General features: G+C 35.2%; 1 protein-coding gene across 6 annotated transcripts in view; it reads right to left on the bottom strand.

Annotated features, from left to right (window-relative positions):
- The window catches only part of ERBIN (erbb2 interacting protein), a 149,779-nt gene that overhangs the window by 36,704 nt on the left and 90,555 nt on the right, over positions 1–22,520 (bottom strand). For all 6 annotated transcript variants that reach the window (XM_058433813.1, XM_058433809.1, XM_058433810.1 and 3 more), the window contains exons 9-16: positions 20,669–20,743; positions 19,584–19,728; positions 18,473–18,545; positions 18,047–18,176; positions 17,602–17,717; positions 15,679–15,748; positions 5,518–5,617; positions 813–934 (exon numbers count right to left, since the gene is read on the bottom strand). In XM_058433813.1, coding sequence (XP_058289796.1) covers positions 813–934; positions 5,518–5,617; positions 15,679–15,748; positions 17,602–17,717; positions 18,047–18,176; positions 18,473–18,545; positions 19,584–19,728; positions 20,669–20,743 — 831 coding nt within the window. The remainder of the gene's footprint in view (positions 1–812; positions 935–5,517; positions 5,618–15,678; positions 15,749–17,601; positions 17,718–18,046; positions 18,177–18,472; positions 18,546–19,583; positions 19,729–20,668; positions 20,744–22,520) is intronic.

Raw genomic sequence — 22,520 nt, 5'->3', positions numbered from 1 at the left:
TAACTGTGAAGACAGATGATAGGCTTTGAAGGCATTTTAGGCTTGATAAAAATATGGTTTTATAACAAAATATTAAGACTTCACAGTAAATTTCAGTGTTTTAAAAGTTTTATCAGACTCAAATATTTCCATTTAGAGATATATAGTATGAATATTGCCAAAAATTGTGTCACTTAGCTTTGAAACAGATACACATTTTTCAGCTATTCATCTACGTATATATAAAGTTCAGATATTCGTATATTTATGTCTCACATACCAAGTGCCGTATTTTTCCAAGGTCAGCCTGTCATTTTCTGAGATTCAGCTAAGTTTGTATAAGGGGCAAATAATTACATTCATTAAGTAACTAAAAAATATGTATTTACTACTCCTATCACTGTGACATGTTTTCAATTCCATAAAGGAACAAAATGTTCTTTATCTCTAAGATTTATAAAAATAAATCATTAAAGAAAGGGAAAGGGGAGAAAAGTCATTACGAATATGGTGCGCAGGAGTCAGCTAAACTGAAGTTAAACATAAAGGGCACTAATTTGAAATAAAGTGCTGGTTAATTTCTCTAGCCTATAATAACGTTTTCCTCTTATATTTATATATACTATGAAATTTAGCTTTAAATCACATAGTTTTATATTGTTCCCAAATTCTTTCATGTCTGAAATATTTGGAATCAATAACACTTCAAGTGCCTTGAGGACAAGGAATAAAGCCAATACTTTTTTATATCCCCAAACATCATAGTATATGTAATACCAACTTAAATATCAGCAGGTTTGTTTCAAATTTTAAAGAATAAAGAACAGACTCACCCTGGGAGGTGCCTCCCTTTCATCTTTGTCTTCATCACATTCAAATGCAACTTGAGCCCGCTGTTTCCTCTGTTCCTCCCACAATGAAGGGTTAAAACTTTCATTATCTGACATAAACATAACTAGAGAAAAGTAAAAAACAAAAACCTACTATATTTTACTGTAATTATGGGAAACTATCACTTGCTCATAATTTCTGTATGAGTTATGTTCACTACAATAAGTGTAAAATAGTTAAGAATGGTCAATGCAAGAAATTAGAAATCCTAATGCGTCGGCTGATTCTTTATAATGTCCATGTAAGATTTCTTTACAATGTCAGTCACATATCCTTTCTTCCCTGAAGCTGATTCGTCTTGTTTTCTTACCAGAAGGGTTCCTGAAGAGAATCTACCAATTAAAACACCACAGATGTATGGTTTTGGGCAGTGCTCTAAAAGGTGCTATGGTAGAAATGCAATTTCATCACTGTATTAAACATTATACATAATATGGATTATATGCTAAGTAAAGTTCTTACAATATATTTTCTATATCAAAATGTAAAAATAATGGAAATTTTAAGGTAAACCCAACACTTATATATTCTATCAGATATATAGGGTCAACATCCCTAATTCAAAAAATCCAAAATGCAAAAAATTCTAATGAGCATTTCCTTTGAGCATTGTGTCAGCACTCCAAAAGGTTTGGATTTTGGCATAGTTTGAATTTTGGGTTAGGGAGGCTCAACTGATATGAATTCTGCAAATATTCCAAAGTCAAAAAAAAAAATCAAAACCTGAAACACTTCTGGTCTCAAGCATTTTGGATAAGAGATATTCAACCTGTAATATCAAAAGCAAAGATTTAACAACTCTCAGTTTTTTGTTATTATTAGGCATCTAAAAAATACACAAGGCTTAAAATTCATTCAACTATTTATATCATTCCATAGAAGTTGTGTAATACAAAATAAAATCACAAATTTAAAAGGACTATCCCTTACTCAAAACAGAGAGATTATAAGTACCCAAAATGAGCTTTAAAGAACCCCAGAAACTCCTGGAATACCCAAATATGGTCAATTCGAGTATTTCTGCCAAAATAACATAATACAAAAACTTCTAATTATCATTTTTATTAAGCCCTTATTGGGGGCTTGCTTAACCTTTTAAAATCTCATACCCAAACTAAGGATGTCATGAAACCAAATCTTACCAACGGGAATGCAATTCTTTGATTTAGCCTTTTCTTTGTTTTCATTACTCCATTCAAGATTTTTCTTTCCTTATAATTGCTTTTTTAAATTGCTTAACACGTACTCAATGAAGTGGTGTATTTGCTTTTGTTCAAAACAAATGTGGAATGTGATTCAAATTCCTATTGACATACCTTTGTGGTATCATTTGAAAGGCAAGGACAGCCCAGAAGTTTCCAACAAAGTCTATTTTTTAATTCATATAATTCCCTCTCCCTTGTTCCAGGCAGTAATTTCAATCACCAGCTTGGCCCAGAGATTCCAATTAGTGTTAGATTATTTCTAAAGCAATTTTACACCATAATTTATTTAGAAGCCCAAGGTAAGTTAACTTTTACCATGCTTCTCATTCTTGTCAAATTCTGGTCACTTACACTTTCTACTCTTTAGTGTACATCTCACATCTTTGAAGATTCAGGACATCAGGTAATATCACTTTCTATCCATTCTAGAGACTACTCAAACTGATCACCCAGGTATAGACTTACTGAGGACTCTAATATTTTAGCTACAGATTTTCTCTCCACCTAAGATCTGCTAATATCCTGAATGATGTCAATGTGGGATGATAAGCCTACCACCCCCACACTACAATTTTATAATTCCTTGATGTCCTCAATCCCAATGTCCCTATGCACATCAGCTAAATGATTCACAACCATAGTCATACTCAGGACTTTTCCACCTCTTTGACCACTACACCTGTTCTTTCAAATCACTCAATTCCTTATTATTGCTGGTAAACTTTCAGTTCCTTAACTACCTTTCTTTTGCTCCTTGTAAAATCACTCTAGGTTTTACTTCCTTCTCTATTAAGCTTAGATTTTTATGATACATTAATCACTACCACTTCCCTGAAATGCCCTTACTCCAGCTTCCAGAGGCAACTTTCACTTCATTGCAAAAAGAAATGCAATAAAAACCCTCAGACTCATATTTCCACTAATATCCTGCTTTCTTAGCTACAAATGTGTTGTTATATGAAGGCATACTTCCCTTTCTCTCTGATTAAGACTGATTCCTCTACCTAGGCCCAAGATCTCACCCCTACTCTTGCATATTTATTCATCACTATCTACTTTTAGAATCTTTCTTTTCTTCCTTTTTTTAATCTTCCCACCTTCAGAATCTTGAAGGCAAGAATTTTTGCCTTTACTTAGCTCTAGCATAATACCTGTCACAAAGGTGGGATGAAAAATAGAATTAATTAAGTGTGAACAGTGCCTACTTCTCTCAAATTGGTATAAAACCCAAACCCAAACACATAATATTTTTTGACTCATCTATTTCTTGGAGGCACCGGGATAAAGACAAAAGCCTTTCTTATAGGTGAAAGGAAATTCATTCACCTTGTTTAGTGCTGTGTTTATAATACCCATGAGATACTTTAGGTGACACATTAACTCTAAGACGACCCAGAATATCATAACTGATACTGTATTTCAAACTTTTCTATTAGAAACTCTTCCATTCTAAAACAAATCTCAAAATCAAAAATTAGTAGTGGCAAGATTTTGCTACTTCTATTCTTCCTATCAGAAATAAATGTTTTACCTGAATTGTGATCTCTTTTCAAATTAAACAGGAAGGGAAGAAATTTCAATGATAGAATAGAAAAAGAAGGCAAGGTAGATTTGAATCATTAAAGTAGAAACCAGTATGAGAAGAAATCAAGGCACGAATATACCCATGATTCAGACAGTTTAGAGGCGGGATGAGTAAACTTTTTCTATAAAGGGTCAGATAAATATTTTAAGCTTTGTTAGAGGCAACTAATGATAATAGCATCTATTTTGGAGGATTACTCTAAAGATGAGAAGTTATGGATATGTAAAGTGCTTAGCATTGTGTCTGACTCAAATTGGCTATTATTCTTGCATTGCTATAGCAGGTTTAGCTTTGAAATACTCTTGTATTCCAGAACTAGTGCTAAACTATTAGAAAACTCTTTACCTTCTATAGGATAACTATTTCTTGCTCTCTGCCAGAAGCAATAAAAGACTTGCTTTGATAAGTTATTACTTCGTGGGTATATCTGATGACTTGTATTTAGATGTAGCAAAACCTATTCAGCTTTCTAATCCAATTAGAAGATTTGTGAGATAACTAATGTAAAGAGCTTCATTCACTGGAGGTTCTACAGTTAAAGCTTTGAGAATAGGTTTACAAACAACCTCTCTTCCATGTATTTAAATTCACCCATAATCTCTAAATTAAGCAATACAATAAAATATGGAAGTATGTTTCCATAACAAAATATAGTATACTTAATATTAAGCTGCCAATAGTGATTACTGTTTTATGTGAACAATAATTTCATGAATTAGAAATTAAGTTATGCAAACTCTGCTTGTGCTATAAGCAGTGCCATGTGGGGAATTACAGCAAATACTCGAATGCATCAATAGCTAAGTTTTTTGTTTGTCTTATTCACTGAAACTTATGTCTCAAATTCCTACTTTTCTTTGTCTCTGAAGATGATTTCTGGAAAATAGGAAGTAAGGGTAAGCATCCTCTAAATAATGTTATGATCAGCTATGCAATATACTAGATAATTGTTCTTTTACATGAGAGGACAGAATACTAGCATAAGTTAAGTACCCCTTATGTGAAATGGTTGGTTCCAGAGCGTTTTGTAGTGAATGAATGTGGTTGTGCTCCAAAAGAACTATTATCATCATTTCAAGATAAGGAAACTGAAGTTCAAGAACCTATTTAACTTGCCTGTGGTATAGTTTATAAATTAAGACTGATGACTGAAATGACTGATTTACATTTTTTCTTCAGTGTTTCTAAGAATTAATTTATAAATAATTTCAAACCACAGAGATTTTCACTGGTGTCAGAAAGAAGATACATAAAAATTAGTTACTTTAAGTGTAACACAATAAACACACACACACACACACACACACGCGCGCGCGCAGAGTACAACATACACTAGAAACAATTTGCTAGTTAGTCTAAAAGGTTGTCATACCATAATCTATAAAAAAATCTGTGCCCAGTAGTAAAAGGTATATTCCCCCTTGTCGGGCAAAATAAAGAAAAGAATTTAAGAGTAGCATTTATAGTCAGAGTTCAACAGATTATCCTGATCCAATGTGTAGATTCAAGTGTAATATTAAGTTCACAAGTGAAGAAAATATTTCCTGGTTTAATAATTCTTATCACATTAACACTTAACATGTATTCCTAGCACACAGCTAAATGTTTTTAAGTTATCAATTTTAACACTGCGGCTTAATTTAAAGGAATCATTTAAGGAAGCATATGCTACACTTATACCTCTAAATTCAACCCCTGAAATCGTGCCCTATTTTTCCATTATTTTCAAACAAACTTTTTTGGTCAATTCTCTAAAGTCCCATCAAACTAGTAAAAGTCTCTGAGACTTAAAGTTCACTTCACACCTTTTAAATTAGTATCTGTTTTTAACAAGAAAATAGATTATGAAACTCCTACCATCCTCAGTCCTTGGCTGTTGAGGGAACATGTAGTTGGTAAGCACCATTTTCTGGGTCTCTGAATCAGTTTCTTTTTGAAGAGGTATCAGGGGTTTGGACTAGAGAAGGAAAATAAATGCTTAATTTTCAATAACCCTAAAGCAAATATATATTCAGCAATTCCTCTGCATAAGTACACACCACTTTTTCTATAAAGTATCAATGTGTAGGTTACAAACAAATCTAACTATACACAATAACACTTTAGGCATTGATTTGAGACCATATTAAAATCCAACAAATAAAATTTAGTTTTTAGTATAAAGCAAGTAAATCAAGTTACTGAAATACCAAGTTTTAAAAGATTTCATATACTAAGTTTATCCATAGTCCGTTACTTATTAACACAGTGATATATTTAATATAATTATAAAATAAGCCTTTCCATTGTATATTATTTTGCCCTCTCTAGTATTCCCCATCACTAAGATGCTTTTGGAAAAAATTTGGAACGGTTAGTCTGGTTATCTAAATGTTTATTCTAGTTAGCAGCTGAAAAGAGAATGATGAAAACAATCAGCTGCTTCTTTTTCTTCCTCTCATGTATCCTGTCTACAGTAATGACACCAGTAAGTCACTCAGTGGTGGAGCCCCCCAGGAAATTTGGACCTTCTTTTTTCTTACGATTCTTTTCCCTAACTAGTCAACAAATGTTATCCATCTATTTTTTAATATAACTAATTCTTTTTGCTATTCACCTAAAATCCTACCAATAAAAGCCTTGGCTGACTCCAGACGGACAGAGAACTACCCAATTCTCCCCTCACATGTCACCCTATTACTTAATTCTTTGCACCTAACTCCTGTGAAAACCTTCCAGCTAGTTAATTCCATCCTGCAATCTTACTCCCATTTAAACATTCCCTTCTGTTCCTCAGCAAACAAAAACTGCCCTACATTTCAAACTCCTGAACAATTTCCTTGACCCTCAGATAATGGAAACGGTAGCTCTACTCCCTTCCCAAAGACAGTGCTTCTCTCAGGCCTCAAATACAGGTATTTTATTCTCTCCTACCTCATCCACCCCAAGTCAGGAGGTGAGGGTAGCACTTACAATGCTGTGACATCATTCCTCCCATCCTCAGATTTAAATTCCTGTTCCTTTGAGGCATATAACCCATACCTTCCATAGTCAATCTCCTGTCCTATTATCTACTGGCCTCTTGGTGGTATTCATCTATTCCTGGCTCCTTTACACCAAATTTTTCCAAAGTCATGGGTAATTCAACATATACAAAACATAGATGACATTTCCATACTTTTGGCTTCTTAGTAGATGAACAATTTGTGAGAAGAAAAAAATTAGCCCCCTTAGATGAGCATATAAAAATTATATGGGAGGCTTTTAAAAACTCATCACCCTGAAAATCTTCTAAAACTGTTTTAATTGTTACACAACTCTGTGACTATACTAAAAACCACTGAATTGTATCCTTTAAAAGGGGTTCACTGTATGGTACATGAATTACATGTCAACAAAGGTGTGATAAGAAAACTAGTCACCTGTTGTTTATGAGGCACAGAGACAGAAAAAGGAATTGAGAACAGTATATCTGGCCTCTCAGTTCCCTGAACACCTAACTTCGGAGATCTTTAATCCGATTTCATTTTACATATTCTATTCCTATGCTGTAATTCCTAAAATATTCTTCTCCGAAATATAAAAATCACTCATTCAATGAATATTTACTAAGAGGAGCCTTTTATATTGCAAAGCACTATGACAGGCCCTGTGTACAGAGTGGTGAGCAAAGCATGTATCTTTAATGACTTTGTAGAGTTTATGAGAGGAAGAATACAGGTAACAAAATAGTCAACTGCAACTGTAATTCCAAGTGAAATTACAGGGTAGACAGGGTACAGTGTGCAAGGAGAACATATAGGAGGAGAAATTCACTTACCACTATCTTGAATGATTAGCAAAGCATTCCTGAAAGAAAGTCTAAGGTGAAGATAAGAAGGTAAGAAGCCAGGTAAGAAACAGAAGGAAGAATGTTCCAAGAAAGCAGAACTGATTTGGAAATAAGAATGAATGTGTATTGTGTATGGGGTAGAGATGAAGCCACAAGATGAGCAGGCTCTTGAGGCATATGATATAAAGAAAAAAGAAACAATGAAAAGGTTTTAAGTAGGATAGTGCTGGGATCAGATTAAAGAATCACTCAAATCCCAATGTGGTTCAGAATGGGTAATAAGGGATTGGAATTGGTAGCAACACCGGAGGCAGAGACCTATTAGGAAGCTAGCTCAATAGTCTGTCAGCACTGTTTGAAAGAACTGTAAGGTAAGACAAAAATGAGAACCACAGAGTATTTATAATTTTATTTTTTTCCTTTTTTTTTTTTTTTTTAAGAGAATCTTGTTCTGTCACCCAGGCTGGAGGCTGGAGTGCAGTGGCATGATCATAGCTTAATGTAACCTAGAACTTCTGGGCTCAAGCAATCCTCCTGCCTCAGCCTCCCAAGTAGCTGGTACTATAGGTACGTGCCACTGTGCCTGGCTATTTTTTTTTTTAAGAGATGGGGTCTTGTTATGTCACCCAGGCAGGTCTCAAACTCCCGGCCTCAAGCAAGCCTCCTGCCTTGACTTCTCAAAGTGCTAGGATTACAGGTGTAAGCCACCATGCCCAGTCTGATTACTTGCAATTTTTTAGTAGCCACATATTTTAAAATGGCAAAAAAGATGAAATTTTGATAACGCATTTAACTTTACATATTCAAAATATCATTTTAACATATACTCAAAAAAATTATGAATATGACCATATATATTCTCTGTTCATACTAAGGCTACAGATACCAGTGTGTATCTTACACTCACACCAAATCTCAATTTGGACCAGTCACCTGACACTAGTGGCTATGGTACTGGACAGTGCTGGTCTAAGTGAAAGATGATGGTGAACAGTATTTAAGGGAAGTGGTAGTAGGGATAAAGCAAAATACACAAACACTTGAGGATGTTTAAGATTCAATAGGGCTTGTCTATCAACTGGACTGAAGTACAGGGGAAAAACAGTAGTTAAGGGTTGCATTTCCAGGCCTCTGCCTCCATCAAGTATTATTTAGCAAGCTAAAAAAGCTGAGGGGTGTGGGGGAAATATATTTGGGGCAGAAGATGGTATACTCAGTTTTGGGCTTGTTGAATTTGAGACATTTAGGTGGCAACGTTAAGTAGGAATTGAGCTATATGAATGTGAAGCTCTGGCACAAGAACTGGGCTGAAGATATCGTTAAGAATAATGAGGATTCAGATAGCAATTTCGGGAGAAAGTATGGAGAAATTAAAGCAGAGCCTAGGGTAACCATGAGGAGCACAAACATGTAAGGCACAGGCAGAACAAATATGTCTGAAAAGGAGACTGAGGAGCAGTCAGGCAAAAGGACAACCAGCAGAGTATGGTAACACAGACATCATGCAGCCCTCCCACTCCACTGCACTCACAGTACTTGCTGATCACCCTCAGCAAGACTACTATTCCCTTGACCTTTTGACATTCTTCCCACTATTTACTCTGTCTTTGACTCCCCTTTTGTACCACACTGTATCTTATTTAAACCACTTTCTTGCCACAAACCAAGACCTCCTTGCTGCATTATTCTTTTCTTGCACCTGTCTTGGCAAAATTACAGCCCAAAATCCTTCCAGTTGTGTGCTTTCTCTGTATTACATTGCTGAGCAAATTAGTGTCACCACAAACTTGTGGAGTGATTATTAATTTGTACTCATATTTGTGTACTGATACTAATAATACTTCAACCAGGCTCTACATGTTACCTGAAAATCCTTCTATGTTTCCTAAACTGCATTCTGAAAATATCTTCCTTAAAAAAAGAAAAAAGAAAGGATTCAAGAACAGCTATGAGGTTGTGCGTGGTGGCTCATGCCTCTAATCTCAGCATTTTGGGAGGCCGAGGTGGGTGGGTCACATGAAGTCAGGAGTTCGAGAACAGCCTGGCCAACATGGTGAAACTCCGTCTCTACTAAAAATACAAAAAGCTGGGTGTGGTGATAGGCACCTTTAGTCCCAACTACTCAAGAGGCTGAGGCAGGAAAATTGCCTGGACCCAGGAGGCGGAGGTTGCAGTGAGCCAAGATGGAGCCACTGCACTCCAGCCTGGACGACAGAGTGAGACTCTGTCTTAAAAAAAAACAAAAAAAAAAAACAAACAAAAAAAACAGCTATGAGTACGGAAAATTCTACATTCTAAGAGTATCATAATGTACACTATTTCCTCTCCTCCCTTTCACAAACATCATACCCAAGCTCTCTCCAACAGGTTAAGAATTCCTGCCATAGCTTTTCCATCATTTTCCACCCATTATCCAACTGCTTCTCATATTCTGTTTTTCTTGTTTGTTTTTTTTTTGTTTTTTTTTTTTGAGACAGAGTCTCGCTCTGTCACCCAGGCTAGAGTGTGGAGTGCACTGGAGTGATCTCGGCTCACTGCAACGTCGGCCTCCTGGGTTCAATCAATTCTCCTGTCTCAGCCTCCCGAGTAGCTGGGACTACAGGCGCATGCCACCACGCCCGGCTAATCTTTGTATTTTTAGTAGAGACGGGGTTTCACCATATTGGTCAGGCTGGTCTTGAACTCCTGACCTCAGGTGATCCACCCGCCTCGGCCTCCCAAAGTGTCGGGATTACAGGCATGAGCCACTGCACCAGACCCTCATAATTCTTAATCTTACTCACACAGCTTCTTTCCAACAACCTGTAAACATGCTCTGCAATATTAAAGGATCCCTGCGCTTTTTCTACTGCTAGCTATCAATTTCTTTATGTTCCATTCCATTTCCTTCTCATCCAACCTTCTTAAAGAGTAATCAACATTATGTGATTCCATTTCATCATCTATTTATTCCTTAAACTCCTTCAATCTGGGTTTTGACATATACCTCTGTAATTACTTTAGCTAGTTGCCAAATATAATGGATATTTTTCAGATATAATCTGAACTGACTTCTCAACAGCATTTATCCTATTAACAACTTCTTCCTTCAGGCCAGTTTCTTCACTCTTGAGTCCATCATCATCCAGTTCTCCTTCTACTTCTATGGCTACTCTCTGTAAGCCTCTTAGTCTACCGCCATTTAAATTTTGGTGTTCGTCAGGATTCATCCATCACTAACATTTTAAAAGTTATTTTATATAATTCCTTTTGAGAAACAACAAAAGCTATGAGACCGTTCCCTAGAAAAAGTTAATTAAGATCATGGGCTGAAACAAATGTGTATTTCTTCTTGTGCCACAACTCTTTTAAAATAAAGTGAATATATTTTTACAAATAAGCACAAAGAATAAACCTGTAACAGTACTGAAAAAAGAAAATGAAGCCTTCAGGAGCAATTTTGAGAAACTTCTGATGGTTAGAAATTTTTAAATAGAGAAACCAAGAGCACAGAAACCATACAGAAGAAAATGAAGTCAGGAGGTTCATGGTCACCAGCGTGTTCTATGCATGGCTAACTTGGATATACCAAAGATACTTCTAACTCAACATGTTTAACTAGAACTTAGCATCTTCCCATAAACATATTTCTTTCATTTGTGGTTTTCTTGGTTGTGGCAGCATTATCCACCTAGTCACTGAAGCCAAATCTCTGACCCTCATCTTTGCTTTTACTCTCTTCTCACATACATGCATTCTTCATGCTCTATTGATGCAATCTTTTAAACTATTCCTCAAAAATACCTGCTCTCCCCCAGTTCTGTTTCATTACTTTAGTTCAAGGCAAAATGTTCTGTTGCCTAGAGTATGACAATGTCCTCCAATTCAGTCTCCCCCGCCTTCGTGCTTGGCACTAACCCCTGATGAATCCATCTTCCACCATGCAGCCAAAAAGGCCTTTCTAAAGTATCAGTGTGATCATACTATTTGCCTGTTCAATGTTACACTGGTTTCTGTATTATCCTGTATGTAGCATAAAAATCACTTCTTCCTTTTATACTGATGGCAGATATGAATAATTGATCATGACTAGAATGATCAAATGTCCATTTTGCCCGAGACAGACACAATTTACACATGTTGTTATCATGTAATTATCAGTGGGGCCCCTTTCACTCCCCCAAAAGTGTCCTATTAGGGACAATAAACTACACAGCCACCCAAATCACAGCAATTTTCCACTAGCTTGAATTTGATCATAAGTCAGAATCTGCAACACAATTTTTCAGGAAGCTACTCATAATTGATAAGAGTACAAGATTTTAAAAAATCTTATTTGCCATCCTTGAGATATAATACAGGTTCCTCTGCATGGCATAGAAGATCCTCCACCAACTGATCTCTATCTGCCTTTGTAGCCTCGTTTTCTACCTTTTCCATCTGTTACACTCTTGTCACAATGACCTGCTTGTAGGGTTATGGAATATACTATGCTGCTTTGCACCTAAATGCTTATGCTCATGATATTCTTCCAAACCAGAACACTGTTCTCTTTTTTTTCTTTAAATCTTATGCCTAATTGATCATGGTGGTGCAGGCCTGTAATCTCAGATACTCAGGAGGTTGGGGTGGGAAGATCACTTGAGCCTGGAAGTTTGAGACCAGACTGGGCAACACAGGAAAACCCCATCTTAAGGGGTAAAAAATAGACAAAAAATCCTATTCCTCTTTTTTATTTAAAAAAACTTTATCTTGGAAATAGAATCTTGCTCTGTTGCCCATGCTGGAGTACAGTGGCATGCTCATAGCTCACTGTAACCTTGAACTCCTGGGCTCAAAGGATCCTCCAGCCTCAGCCTCCTGAGTAGCTTGGACTACAGGCATGTGCTACCCCACCTGGCTAATGTTTTAATTTATTTGCAGAGACAGAATCTCGCTATGTTGCCCAGGTTGGTCTCAAACTCGGGCCTCAAAAGATCCTCCCACTTCAGCTTCCCAAAGCTCTAGGATCAGAGGTGTGAACCACCATATCCAGCCCCATTCCTCTTTTGAGAGATAATTCAGGCATTGCAGGCATTTCCTCCTCTGAGAAATCTGCCTTTACATCCCTCGGTTATCTTCCCCATCTTGGATCCTAAAGCTTAGTCCTATTAAGTCTTTTAACCACATTGTATTAAAGTAACTTTCTAAATATTGTTCCCACCTTAAATTGCCTGGCACAAAGCAGTTGTTCAATAAATGGTTCTTGAGAATCACAAAATGGATAAGGGAATAAATTAATAACTAATTGTTCTGCTCATGCCTTCAGCAACTCATGAAAATTATATTACTGCATGTACTGTTCTACATAGCTGAGCAATTTATTTTCATAAACATTAAATAGTAGAACAATTTATTTTTATAATTCACAACCAAACCTCTGTATACCTTCTCCTCTACATGTCCTTCTTTCATAGCAAAATTATTGCTTCATACGGTAAGGGTAAGGGAAATTTTCTAGGTATATCTGATTTGTTTTACTCAATATTCTGTCAAACTTTGAAGAACAAAGACTCCTACCATACAATTTTTGTTTTAAACCAAGTGGAGAGTGTGAATAGAATGAGAGAACACTAAAAATGTGAAGAAACCGTAGCAGATACTTGGTTAATTTCATTAAAATGAACCATCTGGTATAATTTGCTGGCATTAATTTATCCACAGAAGTGCTACTGCAGGCCAGGCATGGTGGTTAACACCTGTAGTCCCAGCACTGTGGGAGGCTGAAGCAGGGGGATGGCTTGAGTCCAGGAGTTCAAGACCAGCCTGGGCAATATCATGAGATCTTGTCACTACTAAAAACGTTAAAAAAAAAAAAAAATTTAGCTGGGCATGGTGACATGTACCTGTGCTCCCAGCTACTTGGGAGGCTGAGGTGGGAGAATTGCTTGAGCCCAGGAGGTGAAGATTCCCGTGAGTCTTAATTATACCACTGTATTCCAGCCTAGATGAGAGAGTAAGACCCTGCCTCAAAAAAAAAAAAAAAAAAAAAAAAAAAAAAGTGCTACTGTACTGATAGAATTAGTCTTAAGAGTTCCTCAAGACCAGCAGGTATGTTTCATTCATTGTGAAGTTAGTAAATGGCATAAGATGGGGTCCAGCAAATGTTTTCTGAATCTAGTCGCAAAATTTCAAATCAAGTTTAAACATATACTATTCAATTAAGAGAAATCAGTTCCACATATAATAGATACAGTAATTGCCTATGTTAAAAAGCTCCAGTAAGGCTGGGCATGGTGGCTCACACCTGTAATCCCAGCACTTTGGGAGGCCGAGGCAGGCGGATTACCTGAGGTCAGGAGTTCCAGACCAGCCTGGCAAACATGGTGAAACCCCGTCTCTACTAAAAAAATACAAAAATTAGCCGGGCGTGGTGGCACACGCCTGTAATCCCAGCTACTCGGGAAGCTGAGGCAGGAGAATTGCTTGAGCCCCGGGGGACAGAGGTTGCAGTGAGCCGAGATCATGCAACTGCACTCCAGCCTGCAGCCTAGATGACAGAGCAAGACTCTGCCTCAAAAAAAAAAAAAAAACCAACTCTAATAAAGGCAATGTATCATTTTAATATTTCCTCTCTAAATTTGCAAAGCAGGTAAATAATACTGTCTTATTCATAACCATGGATTAACACAAATTTAAGGGTTTTGGGATATTAGTAAGGGCTAGGTAAGAAACAGGTCCCCAAGGCAGGGTGTGGTGGCTCACGCCTGTAATCCCAGCACTTTTGGGAGGCCGAGGCAGGCGGATCATGAGGTCAAGAGATCGAGACCATCCTGGCCCTGTCTCTACTAAAAATACAAAACTTAGCTGGGAGTGGTGGCACATGCCTGTAGTCCCAGCTACTCGGGAGGCTGAGGCAGGAGAATTGCTTGAACCCGGGAGGTGGAGATTGCAGTGAGCTGAGGACACGCCACTGCACTCCAGCCTGGCGGCAGAGCGAGACTCTGTCTCAAAAAAAAGAAAAGAAAAGGACAGGACAGGACAGGACAGAACAGAACAGAAAAGGGTACCCAGTTAAAAAGTATGAAGAATCCTTGTGGGTTTCTTTACTGTATTAACACCTCAGGGCTGTTAATATAATCCAGAATTAGAATATAATATAGTTTCCCGAGAAAATTTGGCTGCAGAGTTCATGAGTATCATATGAGACCAGTGTATCCAACACTGGGAAAATAGAGTTTTAAATAAATTATTATAAAATATTGCTCAACATCAAATAATGAGCATTAATTTTTTAATTCAAAAGATCAGTAAATTGTATATTCTATTTTGTTAAAAAAACTTACAAGGAATTCTTACACACTGTTGGTGGGAATATATTATGGAGGTTCCTCAAAATATTTAAAATGGAACTATCATATAATATGGCAATCTCACTACTGGACATATATCCAAAAGAAATAAAATCAGTATGTTGAAGAGATGTCTGCACTCCCATGTTCACTGCAGCAGAATTCACAATAGCAAATCAGCCTAAGCACCCATGAATGGATGAATGAACAAAGAAAATGTAGTGTGTGTACACAAATACACATACAATCACAATGGAATACTATACAGCCTTAAGAAAAGAAGGAAATCCTGTCACTTGCAACAACATGGATGAACCTAGAGGACATTATGTTAAGTGAAATAAGCAGGAACAAGAAGATAAACTTACATGAGGAATCTAAAAAAGATAAACTCACAGAAACTAAGAGTAAAACGGTGGGTTCCGGGGCTGGCGGGGTGGGCTGGAGCATGGATTGGGATATACTGGTCAAAGCGTACAAAATTTAAGTTAGGAGGAATAAGTTCAAGAGCTCTACTGTACAACATGGTGACTACAGTTAACACTGCTATAGTCTTGAAATTGCCGAGTAGACTTTAAGTGTTCTCACTATAAAATAGGACAAGTGTATGAGATAATGCTATTAAAGTCGGAGTTTGAGTCTGATTTCCTAATCGCTCAATATTTTAACAGATTTAGGAGAAATTAGGCAAGTCCAACAGAATTCATTACTTATAAATCTACACCTATTTTATAAAAAGTATCTGCTTCTAAATATTTTGAGATTTTTCTTATATAAAAGATATGTTTACATGTGTACCACTGTATAGCTGCTCTTAAATGACCCTATGTAAATCAGAGTGCAAAATTATATAACACAAATAGGAACTCCATTAACTTATAAAATCAGAATGCCCACCTGATTATCTGAGAGCCACATAGCCGTCAATTGCTGTAGCTTTGTAAAGCTAAAGGGCAAATTCTTTAATCTGTAGGAAAAAACACAAACAAAAATTAAACTTTAAAATGAGAAGATTTAAAATGAATGAGGGCTCAATCTAAAGGTTTTCTGAAAAATGCTATATAGTTGCACATGAAAATAGAAAAAATATTGAGAAAAGTCCAATATAATTCTTCGTATAGGACATAAGACAAAATATCTAGTTTTATAAGAATTAGTTTCAAAAATATAATTCTTCAGTTGAATCAATTCACCTGGCAAGAAAATGGATAATAGAATAACCTTAAAAATCTGCTAAAAAATTAATTGTCCCTGCCTTAGAGAAAAGAACACATTAAGGAATGTCTCGTAAAATTTCTTTGGTTTATTTGCACTTAGGGAGAACAAACTGTTATAGGAAGCACTCTTAGTGATAGTTTACTATAAAAACTGCACTGCTCTCTATATGTGAGCCAGCAGTTATATAATCAAGAAGACTATCCTAAGATGATAATGATTAAAAACAAAGTACCGTCATTCCTCAGTATCTGTGGAAGACTGGTTCCAGGATCTCCCTCAGATACCAAAATCTGCGGATGCTCAAATCCCTTATATAAAATTGTATAGTATTTGCATATAACCTACGCATATCCCCCGCATATATTTTAAATCATTTCTAGAGTACTTATAATACCTATTAGAATATAAATGCTATGTAAATAGTTGGTATACTGTATTGTTTAGGGAATAACAATGGGAAAGTTGGCACACATTCAGTACTAACACAATTTTTTTCCAAATATTTTTGATCTGAAGTTGTTTGAATCCACACTTGCAGAACCCACAAATACAGACGGTCAACTATAAATACTCATTAGAATACTAAATGAAAATATCCTATTTAAGAGAGAATTATCTACTTCAGCCTTGCTATCTTATGCCTAACTAGTCTTCTGTGCCTTTCTTTCAGCAACCTGCTGTGGGCCATAGGAATTAAAGGCTGAAACAGTGACTTAAGAAAGCAGTGGTTCTTTTACATAAAACAGAAGTTAGAATATCGTAATTAGTCAGAAAATTGAGTTTAAATTAAAGCTCTACCTTACAAGCTACATGAGTCACCTTAAATCTGAGTCTTAAAACCCTCTTACGTAAAATGGGAATACTATTATACTATTTCATAAAGCTGTTTTGAAGACTTCACAAGACACTATGAAAGCAAAAAGTGAAAACACTCTACAAATGCTGTTTAATCATCATTAGTATGTTTACCTCAGGAAAATGTATGGACATTCTGTTTTTAACTTAAACACTGTTCCAATTTACAACCCTAGTGATCAATTTGCTCTGCACTTTGGCTTTGTTGAAACCAGATCTCTGTCTAGGAAATATTAGCAACAGACTAGATACATTCCAAAATTGTTTTGTTAAATAGCAATATTCAGGTGAAGATGTGACTTCAGAAATAAAACGTAACTGTAAGAAGACAATAAAGATTATATAGCTAAGTCAACCCAAAATGAACAGTAACAACCACCATATGATAAATTAACATCTGATAAAATTAGACCACTCTTCGTATTTAAAGAAAAAAATATATATACAGTTAAGTCCTCATTTAAGTTATTGACAGGTTCTTGGAAACCAAAACTAAGCAAAACTGTGTATGGCAGGTCCTCAAATAAAGTCATTTTCTTATAACATTGATGAACGAAAGAAGTGATTTCATTATATGTTGTTTCACTGAAAGTCACACTTTCCAAGAGCCTATCAATAACACTGAGAACTTACTATGTATATTTAAAGAGGAACAAGCACTAGCTATTCTATTATATATCATATGAAACTTAATTTCATCTAACCAACATCTCCTATAAACCAACTGATGAATATAGTATTACGAACCTATTATCACTTAAATTAATGACTTTTAATTTTTGCATATCACCCATTTCCTCTGGAAGTGTCTCAAGTTTATTGGAATGGAGAAACAGCACAGTTATATTTTTCCAGCTTCCAATCTGAAAGAGAAATATAAACTGAGTATCAAAAAATTTGGCCTACAGGTTGTTCAACATATAAAAAACATCATTTTTGAAAGTTATGAAAAATACTCCACATTTATAAAAGGAATAATGATTAGACTTTCTTTATAATTATTAATTTTTATGTACATAAGAAAACATTTAAGAACCTCTTCTAAATTAACACAGCTAATTATTATTCAGAAAATAAATAACTTGAGAACTATTTTAGAAAGAAAATAAATGAAGCCGCACTAAATAGCTATAATGAAGATAATCAGAAAAAATGAAAAGACAAAAATCTAAACAAATCTAAAATACATTACCTCTGGGGGCAACTGCTGTAAGTAATTATGATCAGCAGCAAAAGTTCTTAAGTTAGTAAGCTGCCCAACAGATGAAGGCAAAGCTTCAACTTCATTGAAACTACAATCCAATTCTTCTACTGATATTAACCTTTAATTTAAAAAAAGATTCATATTATTTGTTAAAGATTTCCTATACATAATCCAAAATTTCAGAACATATAAACATTTGAACTTGACTTTGAAAACCTAGTGAAACCATTTCACAAAGCTAAACTTCACCAATAATGAGTAGGTTTGACTATCATAAACACACTCAACCTGTATACTAATTACTTAAATGTTTACAAAATCTTTAGGTCATTTATGCAAATATTTGAAAATATGTATGACATGCTGAACTGAAAGTAAAATCTTCGAGGGTGTATACATTCACAAAAAACTTACCCTCCTATAGAGTCTGGCAGATACATTAACTGGTTTTCATCTATTTTAAGAGTTGTTATATTCTTCAACAAACCTAATGAGGGAAGAAACAACATACAATTTTTCAGCTTAAAATACAAGCAAGTCCACCAACAGTCAATGTGAGACATACTACATCTGACAAGAATTAGAAACAACTTTCCTAACAAACGTATCTAAAAGAGATACCACTCCCAGTCCCAACGTTCTATTCCCTCATCCTGTCCTTTCAATCTTCATCCACATCACTATTTAACATAGTGTACATTTGTTTATTAATTCCCACTAAAATATACTGATAGTAGGAACTTTTTTGTCTTCCTTGTTCACTGTTGTAGCTCTGCTTCTAAAAACAATGTCATGGCACAGAAAAGACAGACAATACAAACTTGTTAAATTAATAGACTAAAGAAATGGTAGTATGAAGGTAGTTCATAACAGGTATATAAAAAACTATTCCATATATACTAAATACTAAAACAGTAAAATATTTTTTAAGTTTAAGAAGTGTTGACTAAGAGTAGAATCATAACAAACTTACAAAAATGTAGTTTTACCTAAAACCACTATGTGATTTAACTGAGAAATATATAAAAATATTTTTGGTTTTTATATTAAAACATCAAAAAGGTGTCAAGATTGAAGTTTTGGGTCCTTTCATCAAAATAATTCAATTCCATTGACATATCATTGAACAAGCAACTATACAGACTCAACTATAGATCTCTCATGATCTGTTCAACTGATCTGTTTTCTTGTCTGAGTGTCTATAATGAAACAGGACTGAAAAAAGTTACAAAATAAAAGCTATGACAATAAAAGCTAACAGTTAAGCCAAATTTGGATAAATTAACTTATTTTAAAGAATTTAAATATATTAGAAATAAAAATGAGATTTCCTTAGAGTAAATAAAAAACAGTAATGTCAACAAAGGAGCAAACTATACAACTGATCATACCAGGAAAAATTCAAATAAAATCTGTTCCTGTGGTAATGCAGTATAACTACCTTATAATAAGTGAAATTTGAGATTATGTGGAAGCCTTGAATTTATTTTAATAAAAATTACATGAATTTGAAAGCAATACAAACCAATAGTCTCAGGAAGCTGCTGAAGTGAATTGCTTGATAATAGGAGGTCTTGAAGGTTTTCACATGCTGAAATTCCCTCTTCAACCATTTCAATATTATTTTTAGAAACATCCAAATATGTGAGCTGTTTCAAACTACCAATAAACTATAAGTAAAAAAAGAAAATCTAATGACTCTATTAACATTAGTAATTTGTAAAAAGTTTAGGGAATAAACTTGATACCAAGTTTTAATTCAAAATTAAATGATAATACAAGAAAGAAGACTCCCAGGTAGTTTTTTAAATGCCATTAGAAATGTATTCAGTAATATAGCTAAGATGTTCTACTAATTGTAGCATAGCAAAAGTGACAAAGGACATATTCTTTGGGAATTCAGGTGTCCATTACCTCCTAAGGAGATAGCATATATGGGGATTCTTGTGTTTTTTTTTTTCATGGGAGTAAACAATTTGTCAGTTGTTCAAACAGAAAGTTCAGCTGGGCGCGGTGGCTCACGCCTGTAATCCCAGCACTTTGGGAGGCCGAGGTGGGCAGATAGCGAGGTCAGGAGATCGAGACCATCCTGGTAACATGGTGAAACCCCGTCTCCACTAAAAAATACAAAAAAATTAGCTAGGCATGGTGGCGGTCACCTGTAGTCCCAGCTACTCAGGAGGCTGAGGCAGGAGAATGGCATGAACCCAGGAGGCGGAGCTTGCAGTGAGCCGAGATCACACCACTGCACTCCAGCCTGGGTGACAGAGCGAGACTCCGTCTCAAAAAAAAAGAAAAAATCAGAAAGTTCATGAAAAATATCCTAGTTTACCAATTCCTTGGGCAAAGCAAATTGGGACATAAGTTCAAGTGATACCATTGGAAAGGACACACTCAACAGTATTAAAAGGAGACTTACAAATGTTCATTATGAGAATTCTTAGATTATAATCAAGAATGTGCTCATGAAAAAATGTAATTTGCTTCTGTTTAATAAAGAATAATTCAATTTCTTTTTATTAATTAAAAGTAATTACAAAAGGTACAATTCACAAAACTGCAAAGGAGAGCCAGAAATAAGTGATGCCATTTAAAATTTCATATACATACCCCTGGAATAAAAGTCAGTCTATTAGCATCCATCCAAAACTCTTTCAATCCACTTAGTTGCTCAAGTACTTCAGGCTGTTGGGATTAGGGTAGGGGATAGCAGTAATTCAATTAATTTATATGAATGTCTTTATCTGGCAAAAGAAACCCTGGGAATTTCTAATAACCTTTAGTTTCAAATCATTAAATAAAAGGAGCAGGGAGAAGGAAAAATAAAAAAGAAGAGCCAGGATGTGAGCCTTTCTACTGCATTATAGCTAGTTACTACAGTAAAATTATTATAGTAAAATTATTAATGGAGAAATCAAAGAGACATGCCATAGCAGTAGATTACAAAAAACACATTTAAGCTTTGGATTACACGACAGGGTCACGTTTTTATATAATTTGTAAAGAAATAAAAAATAGGACTCACTGCTTAGAAGTATACAATAAAAACAGGCACTCATGCATTATCAGTAAGAAGATACAGCCTTTTAGAAAACAGAAAAATTACAAATGTTCCCTGGTGACATTCATTAAGAGGGAGATAAAAGACAACATGCATCTTAAATGTCCATAATCAGGGAAAGATAAATAGACAAAGTCATAACTACATGATACAAATATACTGTAATTTAAACCTCTAGTAAAAACTTCTAATTACATGGTGGAAAGTTCTTTATAATATGGTGTTGAGGACATCAAAATTAATCCAAGTGTTGTGGCAGACCTTCATATCCAGGTAAAATTTGCTCCTGGGCATTGTCCCTTCAAGGCTGCCCTCTTCAAAGTTATTTCTATCACCTCACAAAGCCATGTGCAATCAATGATCACGTGATGGCACAGAGTACTATCATATCTAATGACCATAGTTAACAGTCATACATAAAGGCACGTCAATCAGATTTACTGTTAACATATAAATACAGGTTAGAATCCCAGATGTAACTTGGATTAAAAGAAATTTCCTTTTGTGCATTACTGTTATAATTCTACTGTAAGTTTTAAAAAGTGTATAATGTTGGAAGACCAAAATGGTACAAAAACTAATGATGATTTTGAAAGCTTGTTGGATTCTTAAAATGAACAAATGAGATTTTTGAAATAGTTAATATGGAAACAGATTAATTCATACAGAACAAATATTGAGAAAGGACGTAACAGATAAATAATTTGGGAAGCACAGCATGTATTTTAGAGAATGAGGTACTCCAAACTACCATGGTCCTCCTCAAACCTCAGCTGAAATTTATAATATTAATATAATACCCACAGGGCAATACTATAGCAAGCAGTTTTGAGAAATTCCTATGCTTAAAACCATCATTTGTGAGCTACCACAATTTTAAACAACAAACTTGTAAACTAATTTAAAAGTTTAATAATGATACTCAGCTGGATGAGTTCCTCTTCAAAAAAAAAAAAATCTAGCTTATTTTCTGAGTTCTTTTGGAAAACTCACTAAAGACAAAAGCTACTCAAACACTACTCCTTTCCTTTTAGAGTCAGCTTCATAGTGCACTTGGCATACAAAGCACAAACAAAAAGGTTCTCATTACCACTTCAAAAATAACAGTTGTTTCACTCAATGATTTTCCCCTTAGCTATTAAGTAACATTACAGAGAAGTATCTTATTACTGAATAAATTCACAAGCAATATCCCATGGAGCTCTCTCTGATTCAGAACTACTTTTACCTGCTGCATTCCAGACTGATGTTTCCCACTTATAATCACTCAAATTTTCTGCTTCCTATGCTAAAAATTGTGTAGGTATCTCTTCCATGGACCTCTCATTGATTTTACATTTTATGCTCACTTGTGGTCAGAAGGTCATCTGTCTGGTTAATTTTTCTATCTGTCTGGAAAGT

This window comes from Hylobates moloch, unplaced genomic scaffold, assembly GCF_009828535.3.
Source record: "Hylobates moloch isolate HMO894 unplaced genomic scaffold, HMol_V3 SCAFFOLD_23, whole genome shotgun sequence".
NCBI lineage: Eukaryota > Metazoa > Chordata > Mammalia > Primates > Hylobatidae > Hylobates > Hylobates moloch.
This window is presented reverse-complemented; position numbering and strand designations above follow the sequence as displayed.